General features: G+C 49.9%; 1 protein-coding gene across 9 annotated transcripts in view; it reads left to right on the top strand.

Annotated features, from left to right (window-relative positions):
* Camta (Calmodulin-binding transcription activator) overlaps positions 1-26907 on the top strand; it is a 469187-nt gene that overhangs the window by 99547 nt on the left and 342733 nt on the right. For all 9 annotated transcript variants that reach the window (XM_089574641.1, XM_089574637.1, XM_089574635.1 and 6 more), the window contains exon 2: positions 20151-20396. In XM_089574641.1, coding sequence (XP_089430767.1) covers positions 20151-20396 — 246 coding nt within the window. The remainder of the gene's footprint in view (positions 1-20150; positions 20397-26907) is intronic.

Here is a 26907-nt window from a genome sequence, read left to right as displayed (position 1 = left end):
AGCATGGCATCCTTCTGCGAAAGCTATCTGCCTATGGTGTGAGAGGAATAGCTTGTAATCTGCTGATGAGTTAATTAAGTAATAGATTACAGCATGTCGCGGTGAATAGTACCTGTTCCGACAAATTAGTTCTCATGCAGGGCGTTCCTCAGGGATCGATATTAGGACCTCTCTTGCTTATTATATACGTTAATGATATCTCTCTGATACCAGAATCTTCTGACCTCGTAATGTATGCAGATGACGCCAATGTATTCTTCACAGACCGTTCGCTGCGCACTTTAGAACTGTTGGTAAATTTGTATCTTAGAAAGTTGCATATTTGGCTACAGATTAACAAACTAACTTTAAATCTTTCTTAAACAAATTACATTATATTCCGACTAATGAATACTCTTGAACGGTATGTTTTAAATGTCAGATATGAAAATACACAACTAAAACAAGTGGCTGCCAAAAATTTCTTGGTGTTTGGTTTAATACAACTCTTGAAACACTCATATTGCCAGTCTAGTTAAAGATCTAAGTAAACTAGCCGGATGCCTGTATAAAATCGCTGGTTTAGTACCTGTCTCTGTCAAGCGTCTATTATATTATGCACTGTTTTATTCGCGACTCACGTAGTGCATTCTTATTTGGGGCACAACAACGCATAAAAACCTAAACCGGCTCATTGTCGTACAAAAAAGGGCACTAAGAGCAATTGAAGGATACTACGGAAACCCACAATATCTGCATACGGCACCGCTATACCAGAAGCACAGTATGCTTAAAGCCAATCAGATTTATCACTTTCGTTTGTTACAGTATATCCATCAGCAGAAATTACATGTAGAAATTCCTGGTAACAACTCAGTAGGATACGACCTTCGAATCCACAGAAAGTTTATTCCTAAAGTTCGAACAAACTATGGCAAACAAACACTAATTTACCAAGTTCCCTCTCTTCTCAATAGGTTCAAACAGGACATTGACCTTTCGGTCAGCAATGCTACATTTAAAAGAAACATTAAACAACACCTAATTGCCAACAATGTTGATTTTTGTTCCCTCTAAAACTTCCTTCGGAAGGCTTTGTTCGTGAGTGACATTAGGGCGCCGATCCACCCACGTCTGCAGTTTATTATTGCATGCATGCAATTGATCTTGCTTGTATATATAATTGTGGTTATGTTGGTCATTTGATTCTCGCTGTATAGTTTGTGTTCCGGCAGCTCTTGCGTGTGTACATTTCTACACATGTATGTACTAATTGTGCTGTGCTTCTGTTATTTCACCCGTCTTCTCTGTCAGACTGTTAGGGTGCCAAGGTCTCGTCAGGCTTTTCAGCCTTTTGCCTCGGCTGCCTCTTTCTGTAGAAAGAAAAACAATAAAGAAAAAAAAAAGTGAACAAGGGAGGGGAAAGCCTCAGGGTACTTGCCAACGTTCCGGCAAGGCAACTTTTCTTCGTCTGGGCGTGATTAAACTATTCAGTAGTACGCTAATATGTGCTCTGCTGTTCTGTGCTGTGCGCTGTGTGCTCTTCTGTGCTTCGCTCTCCATTGCAAAAGCTTACACATCTGCGAAATCCGAAGTCCGTTTTGTAACCGTTCCCGCTATACCGGAAGGCCGGGGGTGCAACATTTTGCAGGAAGCAGCGAAGACCGCGCTCTCGAGTTTCTCCCCTGCATTCAGCTCCATCCTGGTTTCTTTCGTGGGTCACGCGCAGGCACCCCTGACGCGGGCGAATAACATCGTAATTTAAGCCCGGCGCCGCTGCCGGCGCGCCTCGCGAGAAAAGACCGAATCGCCTAACAAGGCCGATACCTCCTCCCGAAGAAGAGGGCATCCACGCGGAAAACTGAGCGGAGCAGCGGGGCGCCTCGCGAGCGAGCGAATCTGGGAAAACAGAACCGCGCGGCGGGCTCGCTGTATATGTGAGGTTTGCGCCCTCTCTTATGTACGGGACAAGGGAGCGACCTGTCTTGTTTCCGGCAGGAGCTTTTTCTGCGGGCCGCTGTGTGGCGTCACTTTTTCTATCCCACCTCCTTGGCGTTATGTTCCCCCTTCAGCCCCCGCCCCCTTTACGTGCAAGTTGTTTTTTTTTTCTATTCTCAAACCCTTCCAGCCGGTTGCAAAAGAAACAGACACACGGGAACTCCCTCTCTTCCTGTATCTCTGCCCTCTTTCCTTCCGAGCTGCAGGCCTTCTGGCGCCGGTGTTTTGATGACTACGCCGCCAGTATTTTCATTTCTTTTTTTTCTGCTTATACTACTGCGTTTATTTTTGTTTGATTTTTCCGTCTTTTCTACGTGTTGCCGCCTCTTTTGTTCTTTTCTGCGTCCTGTTTGCTCCGCACCGCATCTCTTGCTGCCACGTTGGCGGCCGCTTTCATTTCGCTCTGAATGCGAGCCGTGCATGCGTGTGTGTGGCCTCCCGCCGCGAATGAGGGCTCGGCCCGAGCCGGGTGGGGTAGAAAGGGTCTTCACGTCCTTCTTGTTCTTCTTGCCCCTCGTCTCAGTCACTCCTTTTCCTTCTCGCGCCGCGTCGGAAGCCGCGCGCCCTCTCGGCGAATGTCTTCTTTCTGCTTTTGTATCCGGCGGTCGAGCGCGGCCCCGAATCCCAGGAATTTCTCGCTTCATTTGCCCGGAGCACTCGTAAGGATGCGTCCTGCCGGGGTGCCGGCGCTTTCCTTTTGCCCCCTCTCGTTCTTTCAGTGAACCTCAGACGCTTCCTTTCATCTGTGCATCCTCAGCGCTAACATAAACACACGTAACTGCTGCGCATGCAGGCATGCACGCCGTCGCGCGCGCGCGAGGACGGTCGTTGGTCGTGCAGAGAAGGGCCGAGACGTCAGGAGTTGGGCGCACGTAGCCGGAACACTTGGAGCCGCCGGAAAGGAATAAGAAAGACGGCTGTGGGACTCGTGCGTGGAAAGTTTCTTGCAGGCGCGTCTCAATGCGTACGTGCTTGCTGCGCGTCGAGTGTTGTTTGCAGACTTGCACTCTTTCCTTCCTCTCTTTTATCGACTTTGTTTTTGTTTTCTTCGCGTACCGGAAGCGCATACCCTCGTCTATCTTTTTTCGTTGGAGGAAGCTGTCGCGAGCAGGCTGCTTCGTTTTTCTTCCCGTTGAGCCTTGATTATTAGTTTTTTTTTTATCGTTTTCTGTACTGACATGATGCGAGGGCCTACCAATATTTCACTTTGGACGTCGCACAAGCGGTGCTGCGTAGGGCTGTGGCCGTGAAGAAATAGTAGAAGAAAAATAGAAAATGGCGGATTTGCTGGTTTACAGATTCAGGGCAGAGATTCGTTTGAAAATATCTTGAAATTGCTTAATCATTTAAGACGTTATGACCTCTTCTGTTTACGTACTACGGGAAGTGGCGGCCCTCAAAAGCATACTTTCTTTCAGGTCTGTTGGCGACTTGTCAAGGCTGAAATAAAACTAATTAGCGTTTGTTAGAACGACCCACGGCGTAAAGTGTTTTTCATTTTGTCCGTTACATGTGTTATTCCCTTTAGTTCAGGTGTGTTGCTCCTGGCATGCGAATGACTTTTTGTTTAGGTTCAGATTGTTTCTAGGTCACTGTCCTCCTTGTTTCTTAATTGGACGTGCGTATGGTGTTTTAGTGAAAACAAATTACGAGTGACAAACCCCATCGAACCTTCGTATTTTTCGGTACCTTGCAAATGTAGTGTTAAGTTGCAGCTTGTGTATAGGGTGTACCGTTCGAAGGTATAAGAGTGGTAAAAACCAGGAGCGAGTTTACGATCTTTCTTCTTTCTTCGTTGCTTCAGTTAGCGCTCAGGATTTTCATCGCCCTGGGTGATCACGCAGCGTACATGGTGTGTACTAAAGTTGCTGTGCAAGTTTCCTAGCTTCCCTGAGGTAGTTTATGTAGTCTTTTTTATCTAAATAAAAATTACCCTCCCATAAATGCCTTAATTTTTTGAGGCAGCAAAGATTCTTTTATGCTCATTAAATGACTGGTTGTCTGGTATTTTGTATTCTGTAGCTTATTCTGCTGTATTTTTCACAATAGTTCCACTGTAGCTTTCTTTGGTGTCAATAGTCCCCAGCCTCATTGGTTTATATGCTTTTCACCGCGCCTTTCATCTCGACCCTCCATTTCTACCAGTTATTCTTGTCAGTTCATCTCTCTAGGCGTGCTATGGTTCTGTATAGAGATGGTATTAGCTCGTGACGGCGTGACCGCCGCGCGAAGCTGTTTTGCGTTGCCCCTGTCTTCGTCAACAAAAAGAAAAAAAGTGAGGCGACGCTGAGGAAGCGATCGAATATCGAGAGTTAACGCACCTAACATAGGTGGCCAGTTTGAATTCCTGCCGCTAGCTAGGCTCTAACTTAACTGCTTTGTTTACGCTGCACGAAACGCGAAATCTTATGCCACCACCCCGAACACTGTGCGGCAGCCGGTTGGCCCACAAATTTTACATTAATGTCGGGGCTAAGTGGCTGGACTTCAACGCCTGCCAGAGAAGGATAGATATGCAAGATCGACGTAGTTTAATTTCCAGTTGTGATGCTCGGGCATCACGCTGCCACCTGTTGTTATTTAATTCCATTATGTAACCACCTCGGTTACCATGGCAACTACTAGGATACAGTGTCGTTGTTATGGAGGCCGCCATTTTGGATCTATTCGTTTAATCAGCATAACTCGGAGGCTCGAAACGCGACCAGTCGAGCTAACGCCCTAAAGCAGCTTTGACCATTTGCGCATTCTAGTGGCAACTTCGCCAAGCCGCGCCTAACCGAATCACTGCGGCTCCCCGCTCGACTCGGCGGCGAGCCCCGCCGGTAGCGCAATTCTCTGGCGAGCTTCCTTCTCTGAAGATTCCGCGGTGTGCCGTTCCTTCTCGTTCCTCATCGCTGCGTCACCACGCGGCGTTCTAATCGCGTACCCAGCGCAGCAGCGACTGTGCGGTGTTTGTCTGACGGGGCCAGCAAGCGGATCGGCGATTGTTTCCAGCGTCCCTGTTGCGCGCCTACCCAAATTGGGACTAACTCGAAGCGCACGAGAGGAGTCGAGGGAGCGTAATTAGATTTTTCCGTGTTTGCCGACTGCTGTCCTTCCCCGTTTTAGAAGAGAGACGGCTCCGGCGCAGCTCGGGAGTTTTTCAAAAGCGGGAAACTGCGCATCCGGTGCCCTTTAAGAGCGTCTCGATGGAGCTCGTCCTATTCTGGGCGATGAATATACTCCTCGTGCTCAGTGTGGATAGGCAGAGTTATTACAATACGGTAAGCGAGGATCCGGTTTTGGGGCGGGTAGCACAAAAGGAAATGACTGGACGAGAGACGTGAAGGCATGTCGTTTGACGCGGTGCGCGGGACGCGAAAGCCCACTGCAAAATCGAGGGAAGAGGGGTGTAGGAAGTGTCCTTGTAAGCCGAACAGATTCGTGTTTTTTTTTTGTCATGTTATCTTTCGTGTGGTGCATATGGCAGCGTTACAAATGTTATATTTTTTTACATATAATTACCCTGTAACTTGTAAGATGTCGGCTATTTCATTACTCAGATCTTGTTAATCACGGTAGCCATATGCGAACCGTCAAATCTCCGCGTATACTTGCGACGACGAATTTGTAGTCTCTAGAGGTGACTGTTATTACAGGTAGGCCTAAATAAGGAGGAAATGTAGGTTATTTGCTTTTTAAAGAGAAAGAGTAGCGATAGCCACTGTGGAATATAATTTATTTGAAGCGTCAGTAATGTTCGGTTTTAGCTGACGGCTAAAACCGCCTATATGTCACACGGTGTTCGAGAGTGTATGACGGCATATTACATGAGACATGAGACCGCGGGAGCCAGTGAACGGATATAGTACTGGGCCCTGCAGCCTCCTCTGCGAGTTAAGTTGGTTTCAGTTGCACATGCCATGCCTCGTCTTTGAATTTCCTTTCTTAATATTTTTTTTTTCGTTTCGTGACTGCCAGCCCTTCGGATACTTGGCTCATTACCTAGTCACACTACCGACGAGGGGAGGGAAACGTCTGTTGAGATGCAAAATAGTTTCGAGTGTGTTGCCAAACAGTAGAGCCATTTTTTTTCGCCTCCCAACGACCCGATTTGCTCGCTGGATTCTCTGAATGCGCTCAAACGCATTTTGATGGCTTGGTATTGGACGGGTTTCGCTTTAGCAGCCGTAGTCGTCGCAGCGCAGTTTGTGCGGGCTGAAAAGCGAGGTAGTCGCGGAAGGCAGCCGGGACCACAAAGGAACGGATACACGAGCACTAGTGTTTCTCCTGTCTCCCCTGTGTTCCTCCGTGTTTGCGCTGTTTCGCTAAGTATATAAGCCTACCCGCTCAGCGTCAGTCCTTAGTACAACCGAAATTGAGCGCTGTGTACACTGAGTCCTCTTCACTAAAGGTTCTTCTGTTAGTACAGACTTCCTTTTCGGCCAGCATGATTTCCTGCCCCCACCTAACCACAACTGCAGCGTCGCGATGTCGCGGGTCCTGCGTAGCGTCAGGGAAGAAGGGCGGCATAGTTTGGTGGGCGTGCGCTCTGTGCTGCGACATCGAATCAGGTTCTTGCCGTGTGCACAGCGCCAGTGGCTGCAGTCGCCGCGGGCGGTGCGATGGTGCCGCCGCCATGCGCGTGGGAAGCGTGCGGCGGAACCGCCAAACGAGATTGACTGCGGTGTGCGCGGGACAGCCCGGACAACGTTGAAATCACTCTGCTCGCGGTGCACGCCGTCGTGCTAGGGGCGCGGGTGGTCGCCACGATAACGCGCCTTTTGGTTATCGCGTGCGTTTGTTCTTACCTCTTTTCTTTTGCTGCCACTGGTCGGCTGCTCCATCTTTCTGTCTTGTTGCCCCCTCCCCTCTTCAACCTTTTCCCACTGCCTAGAGCGCAGAATAACTCAACGGTAGCTACTCTGCTTTGGTTGACGTCAGCTTTTCCCGGCAACTTAATATTCCAGCTGTCCCGTTCCATTCGTTTTCTAGTCCTTAGTATTCCTCGCGTATCCGCCTCAAGCTAGGGTTGCCTAGGGTTTATGGCGATAGCGTCTTGTTTGGCTTGTGCGTGCAGTCGCCATTGCTAACCGATGTCGTAGTCTAGGACCACTCTAATGTCTTTTTCTTACCACCCACGTAACAGCGCCATCAGAAGGAATTCGAACAGGGAGCGCGTAGGCGCCTCGTTGTTCGCCTTCCTTTCCATCGTGATAGTGCGTTATGGTAACGTGTTTCAGGGTTTGTTGTGAGCGCCCGAGAACATTAGGCTTCCATCCCCCCCCCCCTCCCCCTTTTTTTTTCTGCCTTCACTGGAGAGAACGTAACAGGAGAACGTTGTGCGCTAGTTTCTGGGCACAAGAAAACGGAGTTAACGGGGGAACAAGAGCGAAGCGAACGCTTTGCAGTGAGGCGTGGAAAACAGAGTGGTTTGAGAAAGGGCGAGGGCGAAACCCCTTTCATGCCCGCTTCCTTTCCCGGCGCGAGAAACGCCATTGCACTCTCTCTCTCTCTCTCTCGGTGCTTTTTGCTCAGGGACGACTGTTGTGCTTGGCGCGCGAGTTTATTTACGAGCACAGAGATGCTCTTTGTCGGCCTCTGCTGCCCACCGAGCGCTACCAGGAAACCCCGTCGAGGTCCCTCCCACGCCTCTTCCCTCTCGAGCATCTTTCTTCTCTTCGAGCCTCTTCTCAGCTCGTGCGCCTTTTCACTTTCTTTTTCCCTCGTCTTTTTTTTTTCTTACCTGCTGTCTATCTTTTCTTGTTCGTGTCGACGAGGACATGTGCATCTGGGGCGGACGCGCGTGCCATCGCTTGCATCACGGTTGTTTTGTGCGTGGATTGCACCGTGGGGTGCCTCGCTGGAAGAAACATTATCTGCGCAACACACTGTCGGCGTCGTCGCGAATTCGGAGGAACGCGTGTTTTCCTTGTTGCTGGGGTCGCTCGCCTGTCGTGTTGTCACTGTTTTGCTCGTCTTTGCCCCTTGGGAAGAAAACGAAGGAGATGGGGAACACTCGTGCCTGGCTGTGACTGCACGCGACTTGCGTTTGCTGACGCAAGCACGTACTTGTACATACATCCGGAACGAAAAGGAACGCTTAGTTAGTGCTTGACAAGCGAGTTCATTTTACTTCCGCATTGAAGATAAGGGGCATTATGATGACCATATATACCGAGAACTGAAATATAGCAAGCAAGCATGTTTGTTGCTCATACTGGGCAGTAGTTTTTGACTTAGTACCGAGGAAATGTTCTCATTTATATTTATTTGACATGTGGGATGTGTTTTAGCTTTGCATCGAAAGAGTGGTCTTTGTGTGATGCCCGTTTTCCAAGGAATTTGTAACAACGCTACATATCACACCCTTGTTCGCTTGATCGTTAGCGATAATTCAAGTTCTTGATTAGAAGTTGAACTAAAGCATCTTTAACATTCTATACACTGCGTTATTGCCTTCGCTTCTGTTGACCTGAGCAAAAATCTAATTATTAATATCAACTGCATGTAACATTTTTAGTATTGTCAGTTAGTGGTCTTCTTGTCTTGTCTTTCTTCATCCTGTCCTTCCGCGCTATGTCTTTTTTGTAAAATGCACTACCAACAAGCCCAAATTTCCATCTTGTTCTGCTATTACCTGTTTTTTACAGTCCAAGCAGAGTGCAAGCCTTAATGTTACTATAGGTGCCGTATTGTCCATTTTCTGTTGTCTGCTTGGTGCTTTGCCATTGGTCACTCAGATATTCCCCGCGACTTTATAAAGTCTGTGAGAAGCGGCCCGGCCATAGCTGGTGGCCGGCCGGTCTTTACCATTGGCTGCAAATTGCAGCCAATGGGGAGGTCTGGTCGCCAACCACCCAATGGCCGTGTCGCTTCCCACAGACTCTTGAAAGCCGCGTCTATATCTGAGTGGCCAATGACAGAGCACCAAGTGAACTCGAAATGAACAACGCCAAAAAGAAGCAAAAGGCAAAAAGAAGCAGGCAAGAAGACAGTTGATATATTCACACCGTTTCCAGCATTCCTTAGACAGAGCTTGTTGACACAAACTTTTGATTCTGTCAAGTTTGGTAAAACGTGTTTTGGGGGAAAAGCGAGTACATGCCATATGAAACGTGTGAGATACGTCACCGTGCGAGAGTCTATGAGCGTTGCCATGCCGCCGTAGGACTGACTATTCTAGTGGGATAGGGCGCAGGTGTAGGACCTGTTTTCCACACGCTTGTACTATGCGGTAGCGGCGTTCAGTTTTCACGCTTTAAGCTTAAGGCTTAGCCTCGCAGAGTCACCTCGCATGGAACCGAGGAACGTCTCCTCCGTGTCCCAGGCTCCCTGAGCCCCGCGCTCCCACGCAGCGTCACCTGCATCCGCCGCATTTCGCTTTTACGATCGGCGGCAGCGAAGTTATGGCTTTCGCTGGGGCTCGCGGCAAAGTGCCGGCACCGATTTTATGCTTGATGCTGCCCATGGCGCGGGCGAAATCGGATGTTGTGCCTTTGTGTGCCTAGCTCCGGCAGCTTAGGTTGGTCACAGTGGATGCTGGTGAAACGGTGATAAAAACCGGGCTGTTATTGCGTTCGCAAAACACCTTTTGATGTTCCGTGGGCTTGCGACGATGGGATGTTCTATAGGAAGTGGAGAGGGGGCTTTTTTGAAAAAGGAAAATCATCGCGGGTTTTCACGATAGTCTTTTTCGAGAAATCAGTTGCGTCGATTTTAAGCCCTGAGTACGTTTTTTTTAATGCGTGTACTTCTTCTAAACAGCTGCGCACAGTTTCCGACCCCCCACCCCCTTACGATTTTCTTTTTAAGTTCGATAAGTTCGATATGCCAACAGTATTGCTAACTCTGAATTGGAACTTTGCCACTTCTGGCCTTCTGATGTCACCCACGTTTTTTCTTTGGAAACAGTTGCTTACTTATTTTGGCGTTGTTCGTAGCACGCTGGTCAGGTCTTGCAAATTCTAATTGTTCGCCTCATAAACTTTCTTTTCTACTTTTTCTTGTTTAGCGCTTAGTTCCCGAAACCGAGTAACCGCCTTTGGCTGGCGGTCGTCTGCTACTGTGGCAACACGCTATTTTTTTTATGGGGACAGAGACACGTTGAGACCATTAGCAACATTTCCCGAAATGGTGACCAGTATGTTGTCTTTCAGCACGCACACGCGTTGCCTGAATTCCGCTGTTTTTCTTTTCTTTTTTTTTGTTTGAAGATGGGTGTTCGTGCCTGGGTATTTAGTTTTATAAGAATTGAATATGAACGGTGCTTTTATACGTCGAGAGGAACTCTTGCATATGTAAGGAGAAATTGAGCATGATATGCCACGGCTGTGCTACTTTTATTTGTAGAAGGCGGGCACGTTTCTGGAATTTCTTTTTTAGCGCAGAAAGACAGCACAGGAGAGAACCAACTTGACAGGACAGAGCGCTAGCTAACAACTCAGGTTTTATTGACACTCCATTTGCTTTTGTCTTTTTGCGCTAAAAACCAATTCCAGTAATGCACCAACTAGCCTGCAAAAACATTCTCTCGCGCACGTTCGCACGCTTACATTGTTTCGAGTCTCTTATATGTCTTCTTTAGTGCCTTTACTCCCATCATTTCATTTCTGTTCCAATTTTCGTGCATATACCTTCGCTCTGTGCTCCGATGCTGCGCTCCGATGCCTCGTATGTGGTCTTTCCCATTCGAAATGCTGTTGCCGGTGTTAAGCTTAGCTCTCGTGTTCCATCTGTTTTGTTTTCTTTCATCGTCGTTCTTGCTTCCTGTTTATACTCCCGTTGTTTCCTTTTTTCTCTGTTACTTTTTTTCACGTTTCCTCTACGCACCTATCGTAGCTTTTCTGCCGCATTCGTTCATCCGTTCTGCTTCCCCGCTCATGGGCTCCTCTCTTCGCGGCTCGCTTCCAGATTATTTCCCCCGCTCGTCCCCATTTTTGTTCCCTCCCATTCCCCATCTTCCCCGTTCTTCCCTGCGCTGTTTCTCCTCTGTTTTCTGCGTACAAATGGCGTCCATCGCTTTTCGAGACGGGGCCGGGTGGCAGGAACAGCTCCGGCCCGTTTGTTTACAAATGCCGCGCGCGCGCAAGGGGCCGCTCTTTGCTGCTCGCAACGAAGTCGGCAAAAACGCGTTGTCAAAGCAGCCACGTTCTGCGGCGTGTTCCTTCTCCTGTCAGCAGCAGCGCCATCGGCCAGTTTTGCGGTTGGAGAAAGGAGGAAAAAAATTCGGGAGGACGCTTTGCACTGGGCTGACCAGCGCGACCCATCCGCGCACGTTTGGCGAAGGACGATGGAGCGCGAATTCGGGAAGAAATTGGTGGTGCGTTGTAGCTGAAGGAGCAGGACGTGAACAGAAACACTCCCTTCGTTTCTCTCTGTTTTTGCCCCTTTTTGTTCTTTCGGGACAGATTGAAGCGGGAAAGGTAGCAGTTCTGACGAGGAAACTGAAGAGTAAAGTAATTGAATTGGTAAAGCAGAGAAAGGAAAAGAGAGAGGGAAAAAAGGAACTGAATCACGTGGAAAGTGATGAGATCATAGCGGGGACCGAACAGAACAAAACGCGCAAGTGCGACGCGCTCTTGACGTCTACATCTCGCCGGGAAATTGTTGGAGCAACGGGGCGAAAGCGACTGCCTTAGATGTGCCACGGGACCTACCGCCTTTTCTTTCCTTTTTTTATACGCTTTCTCTAGAGTGTACTGAGTTTCTTCATTTCTTGATTCCGTTAACATGTACTGAGCTAGCTCCTCCAACCCCGCGCCTCTCTCCCGGCCTATTCTGTTTTTTTTTTCTTTTCTGAAAACGCAGTGGTCAAACGCGGTGGGTTTTCGCAGACGTGAGCCGAAATATTAGTGGAGGCGTCCGCACAGCAACCGCTGTCAAGATTCAATTTATCAGACCGGAGACTTGACCCGGGACCCTATAATGTAACATCACAGTCGGAGCTGAGACTGCTGTCATGCAGAGAACAAAATTGGGGAATGGAAAAAAAGTAATCAAGGATCGGAAGAGGATGAATCTATGTTGCCCTTCGTCTTCTGATTGTATGAGTATTGACCTTCTTTTCTTGCCGCCTATCATGGCTGAATGGTTACGGCAGCAGTGGAGCATGCGCCTTGTATATGTTGGAGGTACTGCGCTGCACCAAGGCATATGCGAAGTACGGTTCAGGTGCGTTGCAATGCGTGTTGCAGTGCAAATGATTTTTAGTGCTTACTGTCAACAAGGCCATGATCCAGTGACGCACGATATCCTGAGAGGCTGTGATAGCGCGTGTGGCGCGAGCAAAGATAACATTTGCTGTCGCATATGCAAGACTGCGGTAGCAGATTCGAATTCTTGTGCTTGCGCCTGTAAAGGGTGCTCCGCCGCAGGCACTATGATATTAAGGGAAAGCACTCTTGCGGCTGGCGCTTGGGAGATGAGCATTTACCGGACGCTGCGTGCTCCGTCGTTCGCAATTCAATGAATCGTGCTGTTCGCTGCTGTCGCTGCGGTCAGCGACCTGCAGTTAACTCGGCAGTTGGGGCCCCACCAGATGTGTCTACATTAACGTTGGTTGCATTGAACGACTCTGTACTGGAAGCACTGATGCTTTGACCCCAGTCTTTTGATGCCCGTTGTATTGCGCTTCACGTTGTCTTGCTCACGTTGCTTCGTCGCACCACTAGCGAGCAGTGCCTGCACGTACGAATCTACAACGTGCAGAAGCTTTATCATGCAGGCTCTGAAAGTTGTTCCTGAAGCATCGCAGACGGCTGAGAGATTCTGGGTTGCCTTGAATAAATTATTTGCTCCTTATCTTGATTGCATCGTCATATTGTGTGGATTGTTTGGAAAACTAAAGGGAAGGATAAGAAATAAGAACTTGCAAACTTGTTGACAGACGCTGTAAAGTTATTTTCCAAAACGTGAAATTCAGCGCGGCGCAAAGAGGTTCACGCAGTCGAGTAAACCGTGCATGCTCTAACAGCTCTTCTTAAGTTACCGAAAAAAAAAAAAAGTGATATTTGTTACCCAAAGTCTCGTACTCTTCCGTGCTTGTGCCATTTGGGCTGCTGTGAAAGCCATCACGTGAAAAAAGTACAAAACAATAAATCTCTTTAACGCCGCAATGGCTCAGTAGTTGTGGAGCTCGGCTGCTCACAAGAAATACGCCGGTTTGAGCCCGGCCGCGGCGATCGCATATCGATGGAGGCAAAATGCTGGAGGCTCTATTTCTATATAGCGCGTGTTAAAGAACCCCGTGTAGGTCGATATTTCGGAGCCCTTCACTGCGGCGTCCCTTATAGCCTGACTCGCTTTGGGACGTTAAACTCCATAAACCAAACCAAACCAAACCGAACCAAACCGAACCAAACCAAGCCAAACGAATCCATGAGCGAACGCCGGTACGAAGCAAGTTATGTTCGGTTCTTTTTAGCGATATAGTAAATTCGGCGGCATCCACATATCCTGGATCACACGGGCTATTTAATTCTTTTTAGTATCAATCCTGGTTTCGGTGTTGCCATGGTAATGATGATAACGAAGACGGCGTGACATAGCGAAAAGACGCAGGGAACGACCCCACTTCGCTAGAGGCAACTTTTCACCTCGCGCTCTACTGCTTGAGTTTCTTCTGAAATTGACGAAAGGAGCGTCTTCTTCGATTTTTTGTTAATAGGTAAGGCTAATTTTGTCATTACGCCCTCGCTCTCTACCTTCCCGTTACTCCGAGATCATTGCTTTTTTTTTTCTTTTTCTCTGAAAACAGAAGCGTTATCGTTCATTTTATTCTGGGTCTGTTGTAAATCGCCTTTTCCGGGGCGTGTGTTACATTGCGCCCGTAGCCAGAGAAAAGTACACAACAACGGCCCTGTCGCGTTTTTGCGATCGAATTTAGATTTAGCGCGCTCCCAAGATCGATGGTCTTGGCTCCGTGCCCTAATGCGCCTATACACTTGCCATGCTCCCGCTTTTGCGTTCGCCTTTGGGCTCAAAGTTTCTCCGCCGCTTCTAGTGCTTATCTTACTTTTTCTTTCGACCGAGAACAAAAGGAAACTTGCCGCTTTACAGCGGCGCGGTGTCTTAACCCGTACGCTGCGCAGTCTAGAGTCTCTTTTCGTTGTTTTCTTTTTCTTCTTCGTTTACTCGCATCGCCGTGTCTCGCCTGCGCATCCGAGCGAAACGCACTTCCACGATCGATGGTTGAAAAAGACAACCATTTGTGCTCCTTGCGTCGTCAGGCCTGCACGCAGGCGTGTCTTTTGTTGTACGCGCGCCCTTGGGTTTAGCGTGTAGCCGCGCTCTGACCTTGGCGTCTCGGGCGAGAGTTCGCGGAGCCTTGTTTTTCTTGCTGCGCTGTGTAATTCTCTCGTGGGTTGGTATACGTTCGTGTCTGTGGCACTTGCCGTGTAGAGTAGCCTGCCTTGTCGGCACCCAGAGAGTCGTTTCTCGCGCGGTGCGCGACCCTAACGCATTTCTGCCCGTAGCAACAACGACACATTTGACACTGACGAAAACCATCGGCAGTGTGCCAGTTGCTGCCTTTTTGGCGCGGACGGAAACTTGTCTCATGCTGTACTCTGCTGCCGCTTTGGCAGTTGGCTGATAAAGGAATAAGACATCGGAAGAGTGAAGGAAAATTGTTCGCTTTTGATTTTACTTTAAAGGTCCCAGGGACCGTGCGTTACGGGGACAGTAGCTCCCAAGCAGTACTTGAAGATTCGTTCGGTGGGATCGAGTAATGGATCAATATATTTTGTTAGGTGTCATGGATTCATGGAGTTCAAAGTCCCAACGCGACTCAGGCTACGAGAGACAGATTTTAGTCCCACGTCTAGTCCGGAGGTCCAGCTTTTTCAGCACGTCATACTCGTACTTGGTTACGGAGCGGCAGTAAGATATGCCGGATTTTCTTGGGCGGTGGTATGGACGGGCTTTCTCTAGAGTTAGTGTGCATGCTTTAAGAATGGTGCTCTTAAGTGATGGACCGGGGAGTGAGCGATCTTGTGTTGGGACACTCAAACTTAGCGCGGTGTAGGGAATGACGGTAGTCTTTGAAATTAAGCTCTTTTTTTGTAATTTTCAAAGCGCGGTTTAACTCTACGTTGTTTGAAAAGTATACCGAAAAATCACAGGTGACCATATCGGCATGACCGAGGTTTAGGAAATTGTATGGCAAGTACCTGTATATTCTTTCTTCTCGATTTCTCTTGGTTTCTTTCATAGCTGAGATGGGCGTATTTCATGTTGTTGCGTTTAGTTCGGCGTACTTACTTGCCAGTAGGCTATGGTAGCTTGCACCGGGCTTATAAAGTGTGGGCACTACTCTGCTTGAACTGTAAAACTTGGTCTGTCTGCCACTTCTTCCCGGAAAAGGAAGGAAGTGCAAATGGTCTTCCCCCCCACCCCCACCCCCCTTTTTATTTTGTAGACTTCAAGAGTTCTGCGTCGCGCTCATCCAGCTTCTTTTTGCCCGCTGTTCGAAAACAGGGTTGCGTTTGCTCTGAAAGCATGATTGACGCTCTTTATGTGCTTCTTGCGTGGGTTTCTTTTGTGTTCCGCGAAAACATCATGTGCCTCTGCTGGGCGTTATATTAAACGCTCTCTTTTTTATTTGTATTTCTCACTGTGGCATCATTTTCTCCTCCTCTTTTCTTTCGAATTTTATTTCCTAGCAGCAGTTTCCTCCAGTTCATTGTTGTTTGGAGGCGCTGTCGCGTCTAACACTGTTTCCTTTCTACTTCATCTTTCTGGCAAACCCAAGGAAGTGAAAGAGGGCAGACAAGTTGGGCGGGGTATTTTAGTTTTGCTGCCCATTGTCTCGATTATAGACAGGCCGGCCAAACTTGTCTCCTTTCACGGGGCAGATGCCGATCCTAACAGAACTGCTCGATCTTTTTATTTATTTATTTTTGCCCAGAGCGTACATGTAGCGGCGATGCCAAGAGAGGACGGAGAGCGGAAGATGCTGCGGACTACGCCCTTTCGCGTCGGGAGCGAAGCTGGGCAAATGGCGGAACGGGCGCGCCACGAAGAACGGATGGCGGGGAGCGTCTCCGCTCGTTAATTTTCGCTTAGACCTGTGACCCGGAACGCGACCGCGCCGGCGTTACGACGCCGCAACGCTCGCCCTGCGTAGCTGAGTACAGGGGGCGGTGTACGGGCGCACTGTGTACTTGAGGCCCGCAGCACCACTGTAGTGTCTTGTTTTTCCCGCTTGTTGTGAAGAAGGAGCGAGTGGTTTCTTGGGTACTTTGTAGCTACCGTACGACCCAAGGAGGCGCTGAGATTGTTTAGCGCTAGCCACCGCAGCAGCGACCTTCCGGGGATTTCTGAAAAAGAAATGTGGCTTTCTTCATGGAAAGTGACGTTGGCTGTGTGCGCTCAATTACCTGAACGAGTGGTTCCGCCGTGAAGATATAGAATGAAATCTCGCGGCTTTCCTTGGCTTTCGTGACACTTTGCAGCTCGCTTCCGAGGGCCGGTAATTGTGAAATAATGGCGATGATGATAGGCTCATTTTTAATGGCTCGCGGGCAGCTTGGCCGAAAAGTGTCTTGGCTAGCTCGTTTCGGTTGGTGCGAGGTTGGGTCAAACAGCTTTTTTCTCAAGTATTCCTCCCCAGACAAGCCGACCACCGAGCCAGGGCAAAGCTTGTACAAGTTTGTAAACGGTGTAGTATAAACGGCGGAACTGGTGATCGAACCCAGCACCTCTCGCATTCGAGGCGAGTTCTGATACCACCATGCCACCACCGCGGTAGAAAGGGCGCAGTAACCCGATAGCGCAAGCGTCATTTCCATGCTTCAAAAGTATATCTCACGAGCGTCTTCCAAAAGCTCAAATTCATTTGCCAGCGCGCTGCATTTCGCGGCATACTGCAGGCGATCTTGTGCTCTTTTTATTGCGAAAGCAATACTGCGCTAGGTTTTGAGCCTTCAGCGTCGTACCGGCGGATCCACGTTTGACCTCTAGCTTGACCTCTGTTGTGACGTCACGCCAGACGGATAGAAAACTGGGGCCCAACTCAGCTCGTTGCTGCTGTCCCAGCGGATCCACGCCGCGCCGCGCAGCTGTGGTGACGTCACGCTAGACGGATAGAAAACTGGGGCCCCAGCTCGGCTCGTCGCTGCTGTCCCAGCGGATCCACGCCGCGCCGCGCAGCAGCTGCACGCCGCTGCCGCGAGGAGACGCTCGCTGTGCTGACGTCACGCCAGACGCAGACAAAACTGGGGCCCCAGCTCGGCTCGTCACAGTCGTCCCAGCGGATCCACGCCGCTTCTCTTGTGCTTTAAGGGAAGAGCACGTACTGCATGGGTGTTTCAACCAGGCCATGTCGCTGCTTTCGCAACTTACCGGGCTTAACCAAGCTAAGCCTCTGCCAATTTTTTCCTTCTGTGTTCATGTGTGTAACCCATAAGCTCTTGTTGCCATATAGTATATTTTCCGCTTTTTCGTACGTATGGGGGTCGCCACTACTACATATCGTTCTGAACTGTCCAGCTGGTCGCTGATATGTGTACGCGAAAATTTTCAGATTGTGCTGTTGCGCAAAGGGGTAGCCCGCGTCCTGAAAATCGTCGAATAACGAGAGCACTCGATGAAGGGTGCTTAGCTGCGTTTATTTTAAGTGGGTGACTTACTGTACAGATGAGGGCTCACATGGCTAAACTCGCAGCGCCCGTCATGTGTAATAACGGGCGCTGCACATTAAGCCTAAGTTCTCTGCGTAGCCAACGTGTGCTCAGTCCGAACCTGGGTGCCCATTTTTCTCGCGCCGGTAGCGCTCCGGTACCTCTTCACTCTCGCGTCAGCTTCTAAACTCATTCGACGCGTGTGGGTTGTCCGTAGCTGAGAGTTTCTCAGAATTTGCATGACTTCGAATCCTTTAATACAGCGGCTTCAGTCGACACGTGTCTGTTGAGCCGTACGCGATGGCGTGTCGAACAGCCGTGCATGGCGGCTTCCACTGCGCCCTATACGGAGAGCAGCCCCCCGGGAACACCCTCACCTTGCCCTTTCTGTATTCCTCAACTATTTTAGAAGGCGCTAATCGATAGAACTCTTCGATCACCGGGACTCCTCCTACGGTAGTTTCCGGCGTTTGATCCCACGGCTACATGGATTGCTTTTGTGGCTAACGCGTTCGACGTAGTGGCGTGTTTTTAGTTGTAAAATTAGTTTTGTTACATCGTACGCATTGCCGCTAGCTTGCTTGGACCGGCTTGTTGGCGCTGGAAATAAAGAGGCGAACAAAAAGACACGTGCTTATTGAGGGGCCAACGACCTGCGCGGATAGAATTCAAAAATCAATAGCGCGCGCGGCAGAAACTCCAGGAGAAATATATGCTGGCAATAGGGACGACGTTTTCCGCATGGTGGAGCCCGTACAAGCAAGTACGTATCCCGGTGCGCACGGAGCCCACCGTCAGCCGCGCGCAGTACATCCAGCAGAATGCGTCGCTTCAGGCGAGCTTTGGTTCGGTTTATTGGGGTTTAACGTCCCAAAGCGACTAAGGCTATGAGAGACGCCGTAGTGGAGGGCTCCGGAAATTTCGACCACCTGGGATTCTTTAACGTGCGCTGACATCGCACAGTACACGGGCCTCTAGAATTTCTCCTCCAAAGAAATTCCACCGCCGCAGCCGGGATCGAACCCGCGTCTTTCGGGTCAGCAGCCGAGCACCATAACCGCTGAGCCACTGCGGCGGCTCAGGCGAGCTTTAAAATTGACGGCAACGAGTGAGCGCGGTATGTGTGTGCGCTGTACACGCGTTTTTGTTTTCATGCTCATACCTTGATACAGTTAATGACGCTCGTGATTCGGAGCTCGAGCCACGGATAACCATAGCGACGTGCGGCAGCACATATGCAACGCTGGCCTGTAGGAAAAATAAAAAGAACAAGATGATGTTGCTGCTTGGACGCATCCATAACGACCTCCGTGCTTCGCAGTGACACTGTGGGTGGTATGGGGTTGAAACGTAGGGCCGCATTATCGGCGGTAGGATGAAAAATATAAAGACACTACAGCAGAAACTTGTTCGTGTAGAGCATCCGCCTTTTGTGACTGATGTATGTACGGCATTAAAATCGCGGTTCTTTGAAAATGGCGCCGTCTTCTCTTACGTCTGTAGACCCTTCTAAGAAAGTATATTACCAGATGACCATCAAGCATGCTCTGCAGTTCAGCGCTAGTTGGTCGATTAATTAACCTCACCTCTCTGTAACGCCATTGCTTAATGTCGTCACTGAAATTCGATCATTCGGTGCATTTTTGAGAGTATATCGCTAACCGAGCACGCAGAGCAGAACGTGCGTCTTGCATCTGGCGGCATCGGCTGTGCGGACGCGCACTTCCAGGTCTTAGCGCTGTTTCATTTTTCCGGGCATCGTCAGCTCGTACGTCAGTATCAGCCCGCTGCTGACACACTTGCTCTGCTTCACGGGCGTGAAACTCCCGATCTTCCTGTATAGTCGTCGCCAGTGCTCGCGGCCGCAAAACTCTTACGAGTATTGCTTTGGGCGACCCAATCTTCACTGTATCGTTGCGAGCAGCTCAGTGACGGGCCACGTACAACCTTTGTCAAAAATACACAGCCCCTGCGATTTGCTTGGAAGTCGTGTAGTTGGGCTCCTTAACTGTGTGAGTTTCAACCTTTGCAGCTGCATAGACAAAAACTCCCCCCTCTCCCCCCCCCCCCTCTCCCCCGCACTTTCGGGAAAATTGGGAACGCTGTCGATACAAGACGAGCCCCGCTGCACGGCTAAGAAGGAAACTCGGTGGGCTAGACACTTTTTGGCAAAGGCTGTACCACGCGCCACTTGGTGCTGACGTAATAAAAGTCCGCGGCTACTGGATGACGCGCACGGGCGCCGCACATTGCACTAAAAGCGCTTTCTGTGCATCCGCGTGTCCTCCTCCGCAGTGTTGTACACCGCTGTACACTGCTGGCGAAACCACGTAGGAAGGGGCAATGCGTGAGATTTCTGCACCTGTTAGCATAAGTTCGTAGAGCAAGTGTTTTGCCTACTGAGTGCACACAAGTGCACACGTCTGTATGCAGGATTTTTCCCGGCCTGCGCAGGAAGTTCCACACCATACTCTCAAACCGCACTGCGGTGGCTGTAATGCGTGCGTGTCCCGTGCGTAGACGTCGCGCCGAAATGTCTGCGTAAACCGCTGTGCCCCTTTTACGTAGGCCGGGCCCTGCCAGCGTCGGCGACAGCGGCGGCCAGTGGCGGCAGACCAGTGCCCACGGCGGCCGTGACGACGACCATCGGCAAGCCCGTGCTGGTGAAGACGGCCGGCGCCGTGGCGGCCACCAGAGCATTCTTCTGCCCCGCCACTGCGGCGGCACTGGTCAAGGCCGAGCCCGCCTCCTCTGTGGCGCCCGCAGCGGTCGCCAGGACAGGAGGCCACGCCAACGCCGCTGCCAACAACAAAGGTCAGCACGAGCGTGTGCTGGGTGGGAAGGGAATCCGAATGTGGTACGAATGTGGGTTGGAGCCAGTAGGGAATTTTGGTCTCCCCTCGCAGGGACGAGGAGTCTAATTTCGATTAGGGACGGTTACCTTGTATTGATAGGGAATCAGCGTTTGGTTCCAATGCAGATAGAGCATATTGCCGTGATCGGGATTAAAACCCGGTTCTGATAGGGATGGAGGATCTTGTCCTCATAGGGAACCCGAGTGCGATTTCAGCAGGAAATTTCGATCCTGGTCCCGATAGGGCGTAGGGGGCCCAGCGTCACATGATCATAACACTGGGAAGTGGATGCGCAGATGCACTGTAGGCATTATACCGCAGCTGATGTAGCGCCGAGACCGCGGTTTCGGTCTGCACATGCATGTGTTATAGACGCGCTGAAAAAGGCAGGAAATGTTGCTTGCTATCTCACGATGTATTGATGTTATTACTGCGTTAGCAGTATAGCCCTCTTTCGGCGAATACGCGCTGTCTGTCTGTACGTGTAAGGCCTCCACCTTCCGGGCACCCTCCCTGGTCGGAAGGTTCATCCTCCAGGGTAACCTCCGATGGAGGAACCTCCGAGCAGTGCACCGGCGAAACAACGCCTTCCACCTACCACCCACCCACCCACTCTCTCTGAGACGCTTTGAGACGTTAAACCCCAGAAAACCATCAAAGCCAATGGCGAAAGCAAATTTAAAGACGCAATGGGAAAGCAGTCAGTGTAAAAGTGAAGCACTCAACCAATACTAACTCAGATCAGCCGCCTCATATTGTATGATCGCCTGCCCATTTTTAGAAATTAATAACCAGAAGACTCATCAGTTCAAGAAGTAATTAAACATCTTAGCCAATGTATCACTGATATTGACTATATGGTTGGAAAGACACTCGCCTCGATTCTCCATTCTCTCCTGCCCCGCTGCACTCCCTGAGAAATGTGTAGTACTCCCCAATCTCAGCGGCCACAATGCGCGCCTTGCCTCGGAATTGGGTCTGTCGGACACCGTACGTTGGCCCGCTGATCCCTCTCCATTACATCGCTGGACTCGGGGGTCTGAAAATAGTTTGTCCCACGCACACACACACACCTGCTCGCGCCTCCGATAAACTTGAAGGCAGGAATGGGCTCGTAGATCAGAGGGGAGTGAGGCGTTGCTAGGGGTTCGGAGAGACTGCGCGTTCGTAACTGGGCTTGCGCAAACTTACTTTACGCCTTTCGAAGCGCGGGAAGTCCCCGTACTAAATTCTTATTCCACCTACGACGACCTCCCACCATATCCTCCAGATTTCTTTCCCGATTTGGAGACAAAGGTTGGGAGTATCGCCTGCGATGACAAATACAGGAGCGCCGTGTGATTTATTTGTGTAGAACGCCTGTAGACCTGTTTATATCTAGTACCATCCTAACAATCTGCTTCGAGAACAAAGCTGTGTCGCGTGTTCTACCACAATGAGTGAGACTACGATGTCCAAGTCCGTTTGATAAATGATCGAACAGGAACCGAGCAGGTTCTGCCGGCTTTGTAATGTCGAAAATTTATGGAGTGCGTCTTCATTGCCACACAAGCGTATATACATGGCCGCGATTCCGTGTGCGTTTAACCGCCTTACTGTATTGTGAGTGTTCTCTCTTACCGCAGAAAATTTTTGATAGTGCCATGACTTCTGGAAGCGTGTCATGGTGGAGAGAAATTCGCGAAGCCACGTTTCGCCAGTATTCCTCCCTCTCTGTGCCATCACGGAGCGCCTAGCTTTTTTTTTTCTGACTGTCTTTCTTGCCAAGAGAAAAACGGTAGTCTTCCCTTCTACAGAGCCTCGTTTTTTTTATTATTATGAAATCCTCCCGTCTCCCATCTCTTGTATTGTGCAAAGTGCGAAGTGCCTCGGCATTAGGCATTCACTGCTCAGCAGTAAAGGGTTTTCTTTTTTGAACGCTCGCGCGTGGCTTCCAGGCTCGCCTCGCCTTCCACGCCATCCACCCTTTAAGCATAAACGGCCTATGTGTGTCGTGACGACGTTTACTCAACCTATGCAGTGCTCGTATATATAGCCCTGGAAGCCGCACGAACGCAGCTAAAACAAACTGCTTCAGTTAATGTAGGCTGTCCCTAAGGGGAGGAGGGAGTTGCGCGTGCACTCTGCCGTTAACCTCCGCAACGCTGCGGCGGGCCGGGCGGTTGACTAACCGAGTTTTTATGCCCCCGGACGCAAACTATAACGTGCAGTTTTGTAAGGCTCTCTCAGTGCGGCGCGTGTCTTTGTGGTGTATGGTTAACGTCGGGCTGCATCGATGGGATTTGCGAGGTAGAGAAGTAAAACTAAAAAAAAAAACAAAACAAAAGGAAGTAACATAAAACACGTTCTCGTTCCGAGCAGCGTTCCCTGCGCACCTGAGAGATTGCGCTCGCGTGAGGGAACAGAAACAGTTAACGATGTTGCGTTGGAAAGGTGTTTCGCTATCGGGGAGAAATTCTTTTTCATTAGCGCATTCCGCTCACCGTCATCATTTTCAGTTAGCGCGTTTAGGGTGCTTATCAGTGCGAGATCATTTGTCGTATGTGTTTTTGGTGGCAGCGCGTACTGCGGTAGGTAGCAAAGAGAACGGAACCAAATTTGGGCCTTCGCTGAACTTCCTTTCGTCCTGTTAGCTATAAATGGTGTATGTGTAGCTAATGGTAGGTGGTTAGGTTTTTGTAATAGAGATATAGAGGAATCTCGCGAGGAAGAGACAAGCCGCTACACCGCAGAGAACGATGCCGCACTCTGGGAATTGGGCAAAAGGCTGCATTAGTCTTCCTACTACCGTGAATGCGGTGAATGAGACATTTCCGTCGGATGCTGCTTAGTTTACCTTATGCGAGGTAAGGCTTCACAGTCTTACGGTCAGTTATTGCTAGTAAGTAATGGTCACTTATTGCGCACGGTCGTTAGCGCGGCTCTTCTGATTTTTTGTGAGGCAAACTAAGTTCCGAATTCGCTCGTTGTGTAATTAATGTATTCGAGATTCAAACGCTGGCTTGCACGCGCTTCAAACACGCACGCAGGCACGCACGCAGGCACGCACGCACGCACGCACATAGTCATCTGCACTATAAAAAAGAAAAAGGCACTTCAGAAAACAGGCCAGGTTAAGTATCCGTGCGTTGCTAATAGGAATTGAGATCTTAAGAGAGGTTTAGGAAAACCTAACATCTTCTCGATTGAAACCTAGTGCCGAAGCGCTAGTGAAACTCCGTCTCTACAGCGGTGTAGTTGCCGTGCTGAGATTAGTAAGCCGGCTAAGGTGCTGGCGCGAAAGTAAATAACTTCTTATCCTTCTTTCGCAATATGTTTGTACGTCGGGTTTTTCCTTCCCCGTCATTCTTCGTTGCCCATCCGCAACATCAAGTTGTGTTCTCGCTCCCTGGGAGTGAGAAAAAGAGACGATGGTGTACACACACACACACACACACACACCCCGACATTTGTCGTGGGGCAATTGTTGTGCCTGTCGCCTGAGGGATTACTTCCATAAAGGCGCCGCATTTTGTCTGCGCCCGCGCGAGCGAACGCCCCGGCGTCGCTTTTAAGCCAGCCCTGTTTTCCCCGCAAAGGCGACGACTGTTTGCTCTGCGTTCGCACGGCTGAGTTCCTCTTGCCAGCGGCAAGCACGCGCACGGATGCACTCGTCTCGCAGCAGGAAATGACGCAATGAAAAGCTAAAGGAAATGACGTAATGAAAAGCTAAACGCGTAGTGGGATCACAATGATGTGTCTGCGACTCATTAAGCATGAAGAAAAAAAGACGTACTTTGCGCCGTGTACTGCATTTACATCATACATCACATGATGGGATGCGCACTAAATGTATGCACGGAATGAAAGCCTTATTGTTTTCGAAAAAAAAAAGGAAAACCAGCATTGCGATCATCACGGAAAGGCGCCATTTCCTTCTTTGCTGACGGAAAATGAAGATTGGTTTTGAGGAAAGGACAGATCGCAGTCACTCTCCCATTTCTCGGGGGACTCCTTAACTGCGCCATAGGAGAAAGGAGGAAAGGGTGTGAAACAAGAGAAGATAGGTGTCTTAGTGGAGGGCTCCGCAATGATTTCGACCATCTACCTCGGGATCTATCGTGCGCTGACATTGCACAGCACACGGGTGCCCTTGGAGGTTTCGCCTCCACCGAAATGCGGCCGCCGCAGCGGGATTCGTACCCAGGTACTCCGGATCAGTAGCCGAGCGCTCTGTCCACTGAGCCACCGCGGGGGGTCATCGCGGCGAGTTGTTTTCTAACGGGCCTTTATGGAGATAGAGAGAGAGGATGTGGAAAAGGAGAGGACGGGAGGTTAAAGAGAACAAGGTCATATTCTGGTTTGTTATCCTGATCTGGGTTAAAGAGAAGACAAAATGCAAAGCACGGAATCGGTGTTAGCTGAAGTGAATGACGAAAAGCAAAGACGCGTGCGCAGCATCTAAGTCATAGCCTGTCGTGGCCCGTGCCCCGACGTTCCCTGTGAAGACACACACTGTGAAACACGGCGTGCGTTTTGCGGTAATTGGCGTAATGCTCCCGCGGAACCTGTGTATAAGTGCCTTCGTGCAACGTTTACATGGCTTCTTCGCAATCGGAATAACCGCTTGTATTTTATTTGAGCGTTGCAGGTTTGAGACAGTGTGATAAGAGAGTCGAAAGAGGTGAAACTACAGGTTCCATTTTCAATTTTTAACTCGCATTATTTCAGCGCTTATTTGATTCTTATGTCTGGAAAAAAGAGAAGAGTAACACCCTAGCTGCGCAAGCGCTCAAAGTGAAGGTGCCCGACACGGCTTCTTTCGTAGGATGGCGATTTCTGGCGTCTCTTTTTTTGTGCTTTTTCCCCGTTGCTGCCCTGTTTCTGATGCCCCGTTTGGGGTAATGTAGCGGCCAGGCTTCGAGTGGCCCCTCCAGGCTGCAGTTGCTGCTGCTTCGATGCCTGCTCGATGAGGCACATCTCAAGGTTCCATCCTCACGAGCATCGTGCAGTAATAGAAGCGCCCCGGGCGAATCTGGAGCTCTACTGCTGTCCCACTCTAGACTAGCGTCGCCGCCGGCACGTGCTGCTTATCGAGTGGTCTCCACTTTGCTTTTGCATTTTGCTTTGCTGTGTTTTTATTTTTGTTTGTTTTTTCTTGGCGCAAAGCTCGCGGGCCGTTCGGGCATGCAATAAAATTGCCGCATTGCCCTCTGGCGTGTCGCGTTGCTTGGATACGTTTTCTTCGTTCGCTTCCTGCGTCACTGAATTGGCAAGTTGCGCTGCGCGCGTTATTAACCTATACTGCCGCTCCCCATTTTTGCAGTGGCAGTGGTAATACATAACTCTGGCTGGCAGATTCAGGATTCAAAACGCAGACCGTCAAGTCACGTGACTGGATGTTGAATACAACGTGTCCCTGCGTCTGTTGATATCCGCTACGGTAAGGGTGCGGACTGTTTGGCAATCCATGAATAAAAATATAGAGCGCAGCTTAGAACAGACAAGCGCAAAGACGAGAGCAGACACACGAGCGTTTTTCCGGAGACCTCGGCGACCAGAGGAACCTGGTCATCAGGGCCTGAGCGGCAGCAGTCTCCAAGGGAGTCTTAGACGCAGGACGCCACTCACGCTCCGTCATATGAAATATTCGTACACATAAGGTTATTACTACCACCACCCTCCACCACGGAGCCTGTTTCTGTCTTCTTTTTTTACTCCGTCCTTCATTCCTTTCCTTACGGCGCGGTTGAGGTGTCCACCGAAAAGTGAGACAGTTACTACTCCTTTCCGTTCCTTCAAACCAGTTTTCTGCTTTTTATTTAATACATCGTTGGCTATCGCGATCAGTAAGAAAGACCGCGGTTGGTAATCGCTCGAAACGTGGTTGCGTGTGCGAATAGCTTCATGAATTCACCACATATATAGCCCTGGCAATGTAGCAGGACTGTAGTTAGAACTAGTGTACTGTAACCGCGAAAGGTGCCCGTGTGCTGAGCTATGTCAGTGAACATTAAAGGTCACCAGGTGTTCGAAATTATTCCGGAGCAGACCACTACCGTCCCTCTTTCTTTTTTTCTTTCACTCCCCGGGCCGCTTCCATCCCTTCCGTCGCGGTGCGGTAGAGGTGTCGAACGAGAAGCGAGACAGTTATCGCTATTCCGTTTGCTCAAAACCAAGCAACCATTATGCAAAGGACTGACGTTTGCGCCTGTACTTTGAGTCGCGGCTCCTGTAGGACGAGTCGCCTCCTACGCGCCGGTTGTTTCAAGCGACGCCCTCTCTATGCTGTTCTGAGAACTCAACGGAGGTTTCTAGAGCGGGAGTTTTGGTTGTTGCCTTTTCTCAATTTTCCCCGTTTTGCGTAGAACGACAAACACATTTCCGCCTCGCACCTGCTCCGACCGTTGCGTGACTGAATAACTGACGACGGCCGCTGCGGTGGCTCAGTGGTCATGGTGCTCGGCTGCTGACCCGAAAGACGCGGGTTC

This window comes from Amblyomma mixtum, chromosome 2, assembly GCF_055824585.1.
Source record: "Amblyomma mixtum isolate Tamu chromosome 2, ASM5582458v1, whole genome shotgun sequence".
Classification (NCBI taxonomy): Eukaryota; Metazoa; Arthropoda; class Arachnida; order Ixodida; family Ixodidae; genus Amblyomma; species Amblyomma mixtum.
Note: the sequence above shows the minus strand (reverse complement) of the source record. Positions and strands in the feature narration are given on the sequence as shown.